This window comes from Protopterus annectens, chromosome 6.part0 (genome assembly GCF_019279795.1).
Source record: "Protopterus annectens isolate FY-2018-M chromosome 6.part0, PAN1.0, whole genome shotgun sequence".
Classification (NCBI taxonomy): Eukaryota; Metazoa; Chordata; order Ceratodontiformes; family Protopteridae; genus Protopterus; species Protopterus annectens.
Window position 1 is genome coordinate 273,304,084 of NC_056737.1, and position 11,605 is coordinate 273,315,688.

Sequence of the window (11,605 nt, forward strand, 5' to 3'; positions counted from 1 at the left end):
ATAACCTTCATTCATAAGTTGACGAGAGGCCATTGTCAATAAAATTAGTGATGCACTTTATGTATTTTACTAAAAGACTAAAAGCTGTTAAAATGTAATATGTTTTTTAGAAAATAATATAGTAGTATTAATTTTATCTGGAGTGTGTTACTCTAATAAGTTGATGAGTGTGAAAACATTTGTTTTACAGAGATTGACTAACAGGAAGTGGTGTAATCAAATGTACTTCCATCTCCTGTCAGTAGTATTTAAAAATGAGAACTGTTTGGTGTACTAAATCATTCTGATGACGTCTTTAATGAAGACAAAATTGCTCAATAAATTCTGTGTCTTGTAAAAATTAATGCAGTTGTGTTGGTTTGGAATCCTTTTGTGAACCATTTCCAAAGCGTTTTTTTGTGGTTAGTTTTCTGCTTCACTTTGGTACCTACAGATTTTGTGTTGGTTCGTCTGTATTGTAAGAACCCGAAAATATTGATTTCTTAAGAGATAATGACCATCCCCTCTTCCTGATGAACTGCAGGATTTAAAGGGAAGTTGCTGTGTATCATGTCTCCTTTTGGGGGGGGGGGGGGCGGCGGCAATTCCTGGTCTGTAGATGAGTATGTATCACATTGTGGTGGTCAAAAACATGATTTTCTAGTATCATTGGTAACCAAGGATAGATGAGGACTGATGTCCTTCAAGAATGCAACTGCAGTCATAACATGTGGGTTGTCCTGCCTCAGGCAGCCCTCGGTCGGCCGGATTCCAAAGTCTGGGTCCGACGTCGGCTGATGTCGCATTTTCCTCCGACGTCAGAGCGGCTGGGGTACATAAGCATCAGCCAACGCCATTTTCTCCAGTCTTTCTTGCCGCGCGGTGCCCGAAGCAGAAGCAGTTCACAAGTGCCGGTCGGTCAGCTCCTGTATTCTTCGATTCCGAAGTCATCAAAAAAGCTAAGTACCCCGTTGGGGACCTTTTCTTGCCTCAGCCGATGTCAGAAATTACTGAAAAAGTTAACAATTGTCTTTCTTGTGGTAAACAAATACCTCATAAGGATTTCCACTCGTACTGTCTTCCTTGCCTTGGCCCAGACCACGACGTCTCGGCCTGTGTAGCCTGTGCTCACTTCAACAAGTGCACTCTCAGGCGCCGGGCGGAGTTCGCTGAAGATTTTTTCAGGGAAAAATTTGCTTACACAATGCCGTCGGAACTTCCGACATCGCAAACTCTCAAGAAACGAAAAGACCGGGACCGACATCCTCGGCCCGCGTCTACCTCCGACTCCAAAACCAATCGCGAGTGCGCCGGTTCCCTCTGAGATGGTTTCTCCACCGCTCCGAACCGAAGACACCACATTACCGACTACTCCGATTCCCGATATCACTCCGATGCCAGTTATTGATTTTCCTCCGGATACCGAAACCGAGGAAATGCCCGAGACCATTGCTGTAGACAAGGTCACTCCAGCACGTGGAGCTGCCAGGCCTCCTATGGCCATGTCTATTAAGGCCTACACTAGGGCTAAGGCAGCCAGCAAAACAAAACATCTTACTACTAAAACCTTACCTTAGCCTACTCCAGAGACACAAATTATGTCTATGGCTACTGATTTAATTTCTATGATTAGAGGTTTGCAGGCCCATCCTGAGAGAGGATCCCAGCCTCCTTCTGATAAAAGGCCCCGGGTTGAACCCCCTGACCCTATTCCATCAGATGAAGATTCTGAGGGCTCTGTCCACTCTGATAGCCAGGAAGAGCTCTTCCAGACCTATGAGGACTCGGATCCAGAGGATTCCATTCCCTCGGCCTCCCCTCCTGAGGATATTTCTTTTGGGGAAGTTCTGCATACCATGAGGGAACATTTCAAGTGGCAAGGCCAGGAATATTCTGATTCCAGAAAGCGCCTTCGGACTTTCCTTAAGAAGCCCCAGCACAGGCCCTTAGCTATTCCTCCTGTACTTGATGTTTTGGATGATTTATCTTCTGACTCTAGTGTTACCCCTGACTCTCTTCCTCCTGCTCCAGCCAAGCCAGACAGGTATTACAGGGTTCCAGAAACACATTCCCATTTATTCAGGGCCCATTCTGCTGATTTGGAAATTATTTCACAGGGGCCTAAAGGAGTTTCAGCTTCCACCTCTAAAAATCCATTGCCCTCCAACAGGGAAGCTAGGTCATTAGAGAGATGGGGCAAAAAGGTTTAAACTTCCACTACCTTATCTATGAGAGCTTTGAATTGCCTTTTTCATATGTTACAATATCAGGATTTCCTGTTAGAAGATTTACAAAAAACATTGGCCACTCCTGATCCTTTAGACAGGAAGGCTTTGCAGGAAGCTGTACATAATACTCAGCAAGTAAGCAATCACTTCCTACAGTGTGGGTATGATGCACTGGAAGCTTCATGTAGGGCAGCTATGACAGGGGCAGTCATTCAAGACATGCATGGTTAAAGATCAACCTCTACCAGATCATGTGAAGGCAAAACTTCTGGATGCACCTTTGGAAAAGAACAAGCTTTTTGGTGCTAATGCTAAGGATGTGTTAAAGATCATCGAGGAAAAAGCAAAATCAGTTCAGACGGTGAAAGATTTCCTCCAGGTTCAACCCCCCAGATTCAGTAGGAATTGGCCTTCAAAAAACTGGTCCTTTCCTAATACAGAAAAGTTTCAAAGGGGTAAAAACAGACGTGGCCGTGGAAGAGGCCAATACAGAGGTCCTTACAGGGGACGACAATGGCAGCCAGGAAACCAAAGAAGCGACGCAGGGGTTTCACCTGCCCCACAGCCTCAATCTCAATGACTTTCCTCTACTTCCGCCTACCAGGGAACAAATAGAAGCTCCCTTGGGCGGAAAATTATCTCAGTTTGCAGAAAATTGGCACAGACTGACAAAAGGACAAATGGATTTTGGACATTATAGACCGTGACTACAGGTTCCATTTTCAAATCTTGCCAAGAAAACAAGGCATGCCAAACCTACCACCAAACCAGAGGGCAGAGGCGATCAAGCAAATCTCTCTGCTGACTCGGATGAAAGCAATAGAAAAAGTTCCACAACAAGAACAAGGCCAGGGATTTTATTCAAGACTGTTCCTTGTTCCAAGAAAAGAATCTCAGTGGAGACCAATACTGGATTTGTCCGCATTAAACACCTTTCTCATAGTACCAAAGTTCAAAATGCTGACTCTACAGCAACTCTTTCCCATGCTGGGCAAGGGGTCTTGGCTGATTACTCTGGACCTCAAGGAGGCATACCTGCATGTCCCTATCAGACACAGCTGCAGAAGATACCTCAGATTTCTTGCAGGGCCAGAGCATTATCAATTCTCAGCATTGCCATTTGGCTTATCTACTGTGCCCAGAGTATTCACAAAATGCCTGGCTTCAGTAATTGCTCATTGCAGGCTCCAGGGGATACAAATTTACCCGTACCTGGACGACTGCCTCATACAAGTGGACGACAAATTGATGTTGACAAAAAACTTGGACTATGTCATAAGATTACTACAAGCTCTGGGATACACAGTCAACTTCTAAAAGTCAAGACTGCAGCCATCCCAGCAAATAATCTTCTTAGGAGCCAAATTAGACACAGCCTCTCAAATGGCTTATCTGACAGAAGACAAGCAAGAGAAGTTAACTCATTACTTCAAAGGTTTAGCAAAACTCACCCAGATGACTGCAAGGAGATTCCTACAGGCCCTGGGTTACATGGCATCCTGCATTCTCCTGGTTCCATTAGCAAGACTACACATGAGAAAGCTTCAGTGGTACCTAAAAAGCATTTGGTCTCAGCACAGCAACAACTTGGAGACAAACATACCGCTCATTCCATGCCTACAAAAGGAATTCCTATGGTGGGCCTCGGTGAGCCAGGCAAACACAGGTATGTAATTCAAAAAACCACAGATAACACAGACCATGACCACAGACGCCTCAGACCTTGGATGGGGGGCGCACATGGAAGGCAGGTGTATACAAGGACAATGGTCTCCAAAGGAAACACATCTGCATATAAACCAAAAGGAAATGCTGGCAGTAATGCATGCCATCGAGGCCTTTCAACAACAACTTCAGCAAGGCCATTTACTGATACGGACAGACAACACCACTGTGATGTGGTATATAAACAAGCAAGGGGCACCCACTCTTACCCCCTTTGCAGACTGACAATGCATCTTTGGGAGAAATCACTGAGCCTAAACATCCAGTTACAATCCCAGTTTGTTCCAGGCAAAGACAATGTCTTGGCGGACAGCCTAAGCAGGAATTTCACAGATCCACACGAGTGGAGGTTACATCCAAAGATCTTCACACAACTCACTTCGACATGGGGCAGGCCAGAAGTAGACCTATTTGCCTCTCACCTCAACCATCATCTACAAAATTCTGCACAAGGACATACCATCCAAAAGCTTGGAAAATAGATGCTCTCTCATTCAACTGGAACTTCCTAACAATCTATGCATTCCCACCTCTGCCAATGATGACCTCAGTATTACTAAAGATCAAAGCAGAGAGACCCAAGGGAATCATAATAGCTCCAGACTGGCCAAGACAACACTGGTACCCACTACTACGGAGCATATGTCACACCAGGAGGTGGGCCCTTCCCCATTGGCCTCTACGTTTGACTCAACACAATTTCAAAACAGTGCATCCAAAGCTTCAGACACTGCAGCTAACAGCCTGGGAGATCCCATAAATAACATCAACCTATCTCTCTCCAAGGAAGTTCAGCGGATACTAACAGAGGCTCGAAGACCATCCACCAGAAAGGTTTACTTAGCAAAATGGAAGAGATTCAGCAATTGGAATACCAGCAAGGGACATGATGCATCATTGTTGAACATCCCACTCATCTTGGAATATTTGGCAGATATCCTAAAGAACGGCCTCTCATATTCTTCCATAAAGATACATGCATCAGCTATTTCAGCTAGATATAACACTGATCCTCCTGTCTTTTCACACCCTTTGCTAAGGCAATTCCTCAGGGGAATCAAGAACATTAAGCCACCAAGAAAGGCCCTAGTACCAGACTGGGACCTCAGTTTTGTCCTAGAAAAACTGACTCTACCTCCTTTTGAGCCAGCAGCTACAGTTGACTTGCAGTTTCTCTCATGGAAGACAGCTTTCCTGTTGGCAATTACCTCAGCAAGAAGGGTTTCGGAACTACAGGCCCTAATGGCAATACCACCGTTCATAATTTTTCACAGAGACAGGGTTTCATTAAGGACCAACCCTACTTTTATGCCTAAGGTGGTATCCAGGGTTTCTTTAAATCAAGCTATTCATCTGCCTGCTTTTTTCCCCAATCCTGAGAATAAGGGGGAAAGACTGTTACATACCTTGGACATTCACAGACAACTTCGATACTACCTGGACAGAACCAAGGCCAGTAGGAAGTCTGAACAACTTTTTGTAGCTTACGCCCCTGCAGTCCAAGGAAAAGCAATTTCAAAACAGACAATTTCAAAATGGATTGGACATTGCATCAGATTCTGTTATTCCTTTCATGGAAAGACTGTTCCAGCCAATGTCAGGCCACATTCCACCAGAGCTACAGCCACCTCTACAGCATTCTTGAGAGGGGTGCCTACTAAGGACATTCTAGAAGCTGCTACATGGAGCTCCGTGCATACATTCTCCAAACACTACAATCTCCCTCTATACTCCAGATCCAGAGCAGGCTTTGCTTCGGCAGTCCTGCAGGGTTTGATTGCCACACCATCTTTTTCCTAGAGCATTCCTCCTCCCCCAGCTAAGCTATGGTATTCTACCCACGTTATGACTGCAGTTGCATTCTTGAAGGACATAGTACAGTTTTGTACCTACCATAAATGTAGATGTCCGATAGACATGCAACTGCAGTCGGATTTTCCCTCCCTCCATACCCCTTTATGCCTATGGTCCACTCCTATCCCTGTTTCTCTTAGCTGGGGATATCTGTTATGGTGTATTTGTTTTATTGCTCATTTATTTGTCTGAAATCCTGTTTTTGTCTTCCAAATTTGATTACAGCCTTCCTTGGGGGGCACCTGGCATCTGGGGCAAGAAACACTGAAGAAAATGGCGTCGGCTGATGCTTATGTACCCCAGCCGCTCTGACGTCGGAGGAAAATGCGACATCAGCCGACGTCGGACCCAGACTTTGGAATCCGGCCGACCGAGGGCTGCCTGAGGCAGGACAACCCACATGTTATGACTGCAGTTGCATGTCTATCGGACATCTACATTTATGGTAGGTACAAAACTGTACTTTTATCTCCATAGGTGGCTTGGGGGACCATTGTGGGCCCTGGCCAAAAATGTTCCCCCTCCATTTGCAGATTATTTCTGGTTCCATTGGCAAGTCCCTCTTTTCTCCTATATCTTTATCACTTTGGTGGGATGCCTACAGGATGAACAAAACTGCTGGAAAGCCTTTTCTCATGGATAGGAACAGTAGCTTGTATTACCACAGCTGACTTTGTTGCATGTCTGACAGTGACTGAATACTTTCTCTGGGTCTCAAATTCTAGTATGCGGACTAAAGTGTTTCTGCCCTTGGTCTGGGACTGAAGCTAGCTGCAGTATTCTGTCAGGCCTACCTTAGGGTTGCTTCCGTTCTGTTGTAGAGATCCCAGTATTACATTTTTTGGTTTCTGTTTCTGACTTTGGTTGTTGGTGTTCCCTGAAAGTTGACCAAGTGTTAACATTTGTTAGTAGTGGGGGGTTAATTCTTTTATTTGCAAGAATGTGTTCACAAATGTCAGTAGGGACAAACTAAAGGGTGAGGAGGATAAGGTCACAGAAATGCTTGACATCATTGTATGCTGTTTCACTGGCATGCATCCATCCCTCATCGTGGGAATTTCCAAAAAAGATTAAAAAAAATCCTGAATGGTGACTGGCGGAGATGATAAACACATCCATAGTATTTATTAAGGAGACCTCCCTTTGTAGATTAACAGATACAGTAAGTGATATTTTTAGTGTGATAGTCTCTTGATCAAATCTCTTGATCATGGCCTTTAGTGACTTGGTCTGTGAGCAGCTAAACATATGGTGTTACAGTTATCTAAAACATGAAAAACTTGTAGTTTTACATGACTGGAATTAACTTTAGTGTTTTAACTATTTTTTAGAACAGGCATATAAAATGTAATGCACTATATATCCCTTCCAGTACTCTTCAGGAGCTGTTCATTTTATTTAAACCCTTACGTGTACATTTTTGTCTGATTGGTACATTTTGTATTTTGTTTACAGCCAGAAGAACTAAGAGATATTATTGAGAAAGCCCGAGAAATGGAACAGAATTATGGTCATTATTTTGATGCAGCAATTGTTAATAGTGACCTGGACAAAGCATATCAAGAACTCCTCCGTCTGGTCAACAAACTAGATACAGAACCCCAGTGGGTGCCATCTACATGGCTGCGATGAAAATAAAATGGAGCCAAAAGTGCACACAGACTTGCCTAATCACAGCAGAACTTTGCTACAAGAGTGGTGAATGAAGTATTAAAATGAATGTGCCCATCCAAGCTGCCAGTGGTTTTACCAAATCATGTTTATAACTTGTACAATAGTTCAGAACCTGCAAGAGCAGTGAACCAGTGGCATTTCATCATTTGCCAAGTATGGCAGTGAGCATCTTCTGAAGTTGTGTTATTGATAACATCTGCTGTGTCCTGGTTTGGGAGAGCCTGTCAAAGATGCATTTTTTTGTAGTAATGGTTTTCTTGCTGCATTGGTGTATTCTGCTCTGCAGGCATTTTTCATTTTTTCAAGATCAGTTTTTAATAACACATATCCAGGATAGTAAAATGAATGTATTTTTGACACATGTATGGAACTTTTCGTGTATACTGCTAGCCAGTTGATAATGCTGCTAGTGGTAGTTTATGTAGTTCCACACTGTGTGTAAATGATTACAAGACTACTGCTTTTTGCACCAATGTATATTCTGTGATAGTATACTTGCTGCAAAAGCTTTTTCAGCTAGAGCCTTAAATCAAAGAAAAAAAATCAAACTAAATGCATGGTGGTTAGTTTGTTTCTCCATGCTTCTGGTCAGTGTGAGGTGGTTGGCTGATGTTGACTTTCATAATCAGAATATGACGGCTTCTAAGCAGATCTCCTCCCATGTTAAGTGGCATTAAATAAAGCACCATTTTTTTGTTTTAATTTAGAGCTGTCCCTACTGAGGCAGTGTTTGAGTCTTAAAGCAACATTCCAGTATCAGCCAGCACTTGAGTTAGGAGTAGCTCTGTTATGAAGTCCTTTAAAAAAAAAATATTTATAATGTAAATATATAAGATAAAAGGTTTGACGTTTTTCTTGTGTGATAAATTGTATGGACTACACACTGTACAACCAGCAGTAAGGAGAGGGTTACTAGCCCACATGGAATATATATTTGCTGAGATTTTTAAACTGTGATATTTATACTGAGTTGTGTTATTACTAAACACTAGTCACACTAATAGGTAAAAGAACTGATTTCACATTTTTGTAGTTCTAATTAAGCATTTAGAGAATAGAGACTTATATTTTTATGAAAATAAGCATTTTTGTCAAATTCACTGTTTATTTTATGGAAGTTTATCCTGTTTACTAAAAATGTGTAAGAGTAATTGGTGATGAAATGTGTTAGTTTGTGAGAAACACTGTTGGTTCTCTGACTGTAGAATGTTTTCCAGGTGTTTTGTCTGTCTAGCAACAACAATTAACTGGAAATACAGTTATTGAATGTAGCTGCTATATAAGGAAGTATTTACTTAAATTACCTTCAAACGTTCTTCCTATCAGGTTACAAACTAGGTCTGATTATTTTGGTATAACCACCAAGCTGTACCCTCTTTTGAGGCATGTGCAAGGAGGAGGATTTGAGTTTCTTCTCTTCAGTAGCTCAGATTCTTGCTGTGCACTAAAAATAAGAGATTCCAGCCCCAGTTGTGTGGAATAGAGGAATGAATCTCTGACCAAGACCCAGTTTCGACTAGTGCTCTAGCTTAAGAGGAGCCATGCAGAAGAGGTTAGAGTGAATGGCACATCCTGGGGGGAGGGAAATGGTAGTAGTAATTGCCCATATTGCTCCCCTATAAGTGGAGGTTTACATAACAGCACTGGCTGTAAAACCATATAATGTTGACGTAGCAGTACAAGTCATTGATGAGAGCCCTCATAGATGTGTGTGGGGAAATATGCACATGCCAGTGAAGGACAAGAAAACCTGGATGGTTACATCAGCTGTCAGGGAGTGCGGCTAAGGATTTACACGCAAAGGCCCGATGGCTGCCTGTTTGACTGCTGCAGTTGGGGAGAAATAGCATAGATTTTGTACTTGTAGCTTAGAACTCAGGTAGGCAACCCTCAGCATCAGTGTTAGAGAGCTACTTCAGTTCATTTTGCCTGGCCTTCCAGTCCAGATAAGCATAAGGGAGCATTTTGATCAATGACATCATAACCTTTTAATTTTTTTTGTAAAGTTTCTTGCAAATATGAGCAGATATGTTGACTGTAATTAATGACAGATGGTCAGTGTAAAATGCATATGCATGCATATCCAAGTGTCACAGGTATCAACCCCACCCCCTTAAACAAGCATACACCCACCCAGTCTACCAGGAAGTTGAACATCTTTGCAAGAGCAGACTTAATTATTTTTGGTGCCAAGCTCAAAAAAGGTTACTTTCCCTTGTGGGAGCATTTCTGTTGTTACTTTGTAGCATATGTCAACTATTCTATACTTTACTGTTGCAGTGTCAAATTTATACCACTTTCTCAGTTGTTTGTATATTTTTATTTGTCCTGTCAGAGCTCAGGCTTAGCTGAAAAAGGGTTAGTTGACCTACCCGGTTATCAACTTGATGACAATAAAAATAACTTCATACCAAGCCAGGGAAACATTTACAATACTGTGATCACACAGCTGTAGGGACAACATTTTTTACAGCAGCCTCTTAAGTTTAGATGAAACTCTAGCTGTCCAGAACAACTTAAAAGCTACATGATGTATTACTGCTTTGATGTGACACTTTTGTATTTGCCTATAATCTCAAGACATTGTTAATCATGTCCCTTTAACATTTTAAAACACTGGGATAGCATTGGTAATAGTTTTGATGTATGTAGCTTGACATAATATTTGTTTATAGAGATCTTTTTCTGTATTTTGTTTGCTTACAAATATGTTTGCATATTTTTTCAGTATTTCTTCAAGTCTAACTGGACATAGTTGCAGCCCAAGTGTAAAAGGTAGTAAAAGTACAACTGCTTTTCTGTCCTCTGAGAAGAACATTGGAGTAATGAAGGATTGCATAAAAATGTGTTTATGGGGGTGGTACAGCTGGTACTCCAGTCCCTTTCCCCTTGTATTCTGTAGACTTGTTAGATGAAAAAAGAGCCTATTTGACAGCTGTGTCACCCAGTGCAGTCACTCTGATGCCAAATACTTGTGTGTTTGGAAGTAGATTTAATCACACATGCCTTTGGGTGTGTTTTAAATTGATGTGAAATATACATGAGACTAACCAGTTCGCCTCTAGCACCATTTAGACCTTACTCTGAAGAGCACTGCCATTAGGGAATATACATTTGTCAGTGTGATTAACATTCCTTTGTTCTCACTTTCAATGTTCATTGTTCTTCATTTCCTGAAAAAAAAGGTAATTTGGATGTAAACTTTAAACTGTATGCACTCTTGCAATTTTATTTGAAATTTTGCAGGTATCATTTGCACAAGTTTGAAATAAAATACTCTCCTTGGAGTGGGAGTTTTAGAATTATAGCCTGAGAAGACTGGTAATTAGGACTTGTTAGAAACTGGTTGTGAGTGAGTTTTTAGATTGATTAGTTTTTTTTAAATGCTGCAACTGGCTTGTTGAGCTGAAGGAGCACAAGAATCTTGGGTTTAAAACAGCATTACTGTTTTCCCAAGAAGTGTTTTGTATTTTGTACTAAGATATCCGCTTTTAAAATCTTCTTTGTTGCACTTGGTTTCCTCAAATTTCAGCATGCTTATGATATTTTGCAGTGTCAAGTAAGTAAGCCTGAAGTTCATTTCCAGTTGACAGAATAATCATTGAGAGAACACACCTTTTCTGTATGATTAATATGGCAGAATGGGGACTGAACATCTTCACAAATGAACGTAAGGCAAGGAACTTAACTGCATAAGTAAATACCTAAAATGCTTTAGTCATATGGTTCATGGTTGTAGAGCATTACATTTTTAGTAGTACTGCTGCTTTATGGTTTAAGAGGGCAGGAGTCTAGTTCTTGGTTATTTTATGTTTGCATCAACACAACTATGCAATTGATGGTAAGTGTGTCCTGACTGCAGTTTGAAGATATGAATCAGTACATCTACCCTCACCCATTTTGCCTTACCTTGGCTGTTGCAATCTGTTTCTCCTTTAGCTCCACTCAGGGCCGGTGTAAGCATTTTGGGGGCCCCCAGCAAATGTCAAGTTGTGGGCCCCCTGGGCACTTTCAGTCTAAGTATCACCCTGTCACTGCCACCACTTCTATCCATCTTTTTATTTCATGCTGCAGACTTTTAGGATTAGTACACACAGACTGACCTGCAGCTACAATGATCTTATTACAACATGTATACATACCAC

At 41.9% G+C, this 11,605-nt stretch overlaps 1 protein-coding gene across 1 annotated transcript in view; it reads left to right on the plus strand.

Annotated features, from left to right (window-relative positions):
- Positions 1 to 10,767, plus strand: part of PALS1 (protein associated with LIN7 1, MAGUK p55 family member) — a 2,503,255-nt gene extending 2,492,488 nt beyond the window's left edge. The window contains exon 22 of the mRNA XM_044074024.1: positions 7,242 to 10,767. Within this exon, the coding sequence (XP_043929959.1) occupies positions 7,242 to 7,418 (177 nt within the window). The 3' untranslated portion in view covers positions 7,419 to 10,767. The remainder of the gene's footprint in view (positions 1 to 7,241) is intronic.
- The last annotated feature ends 838 nt before the right edge of the window (positions 10,768 to 11,605 follow it).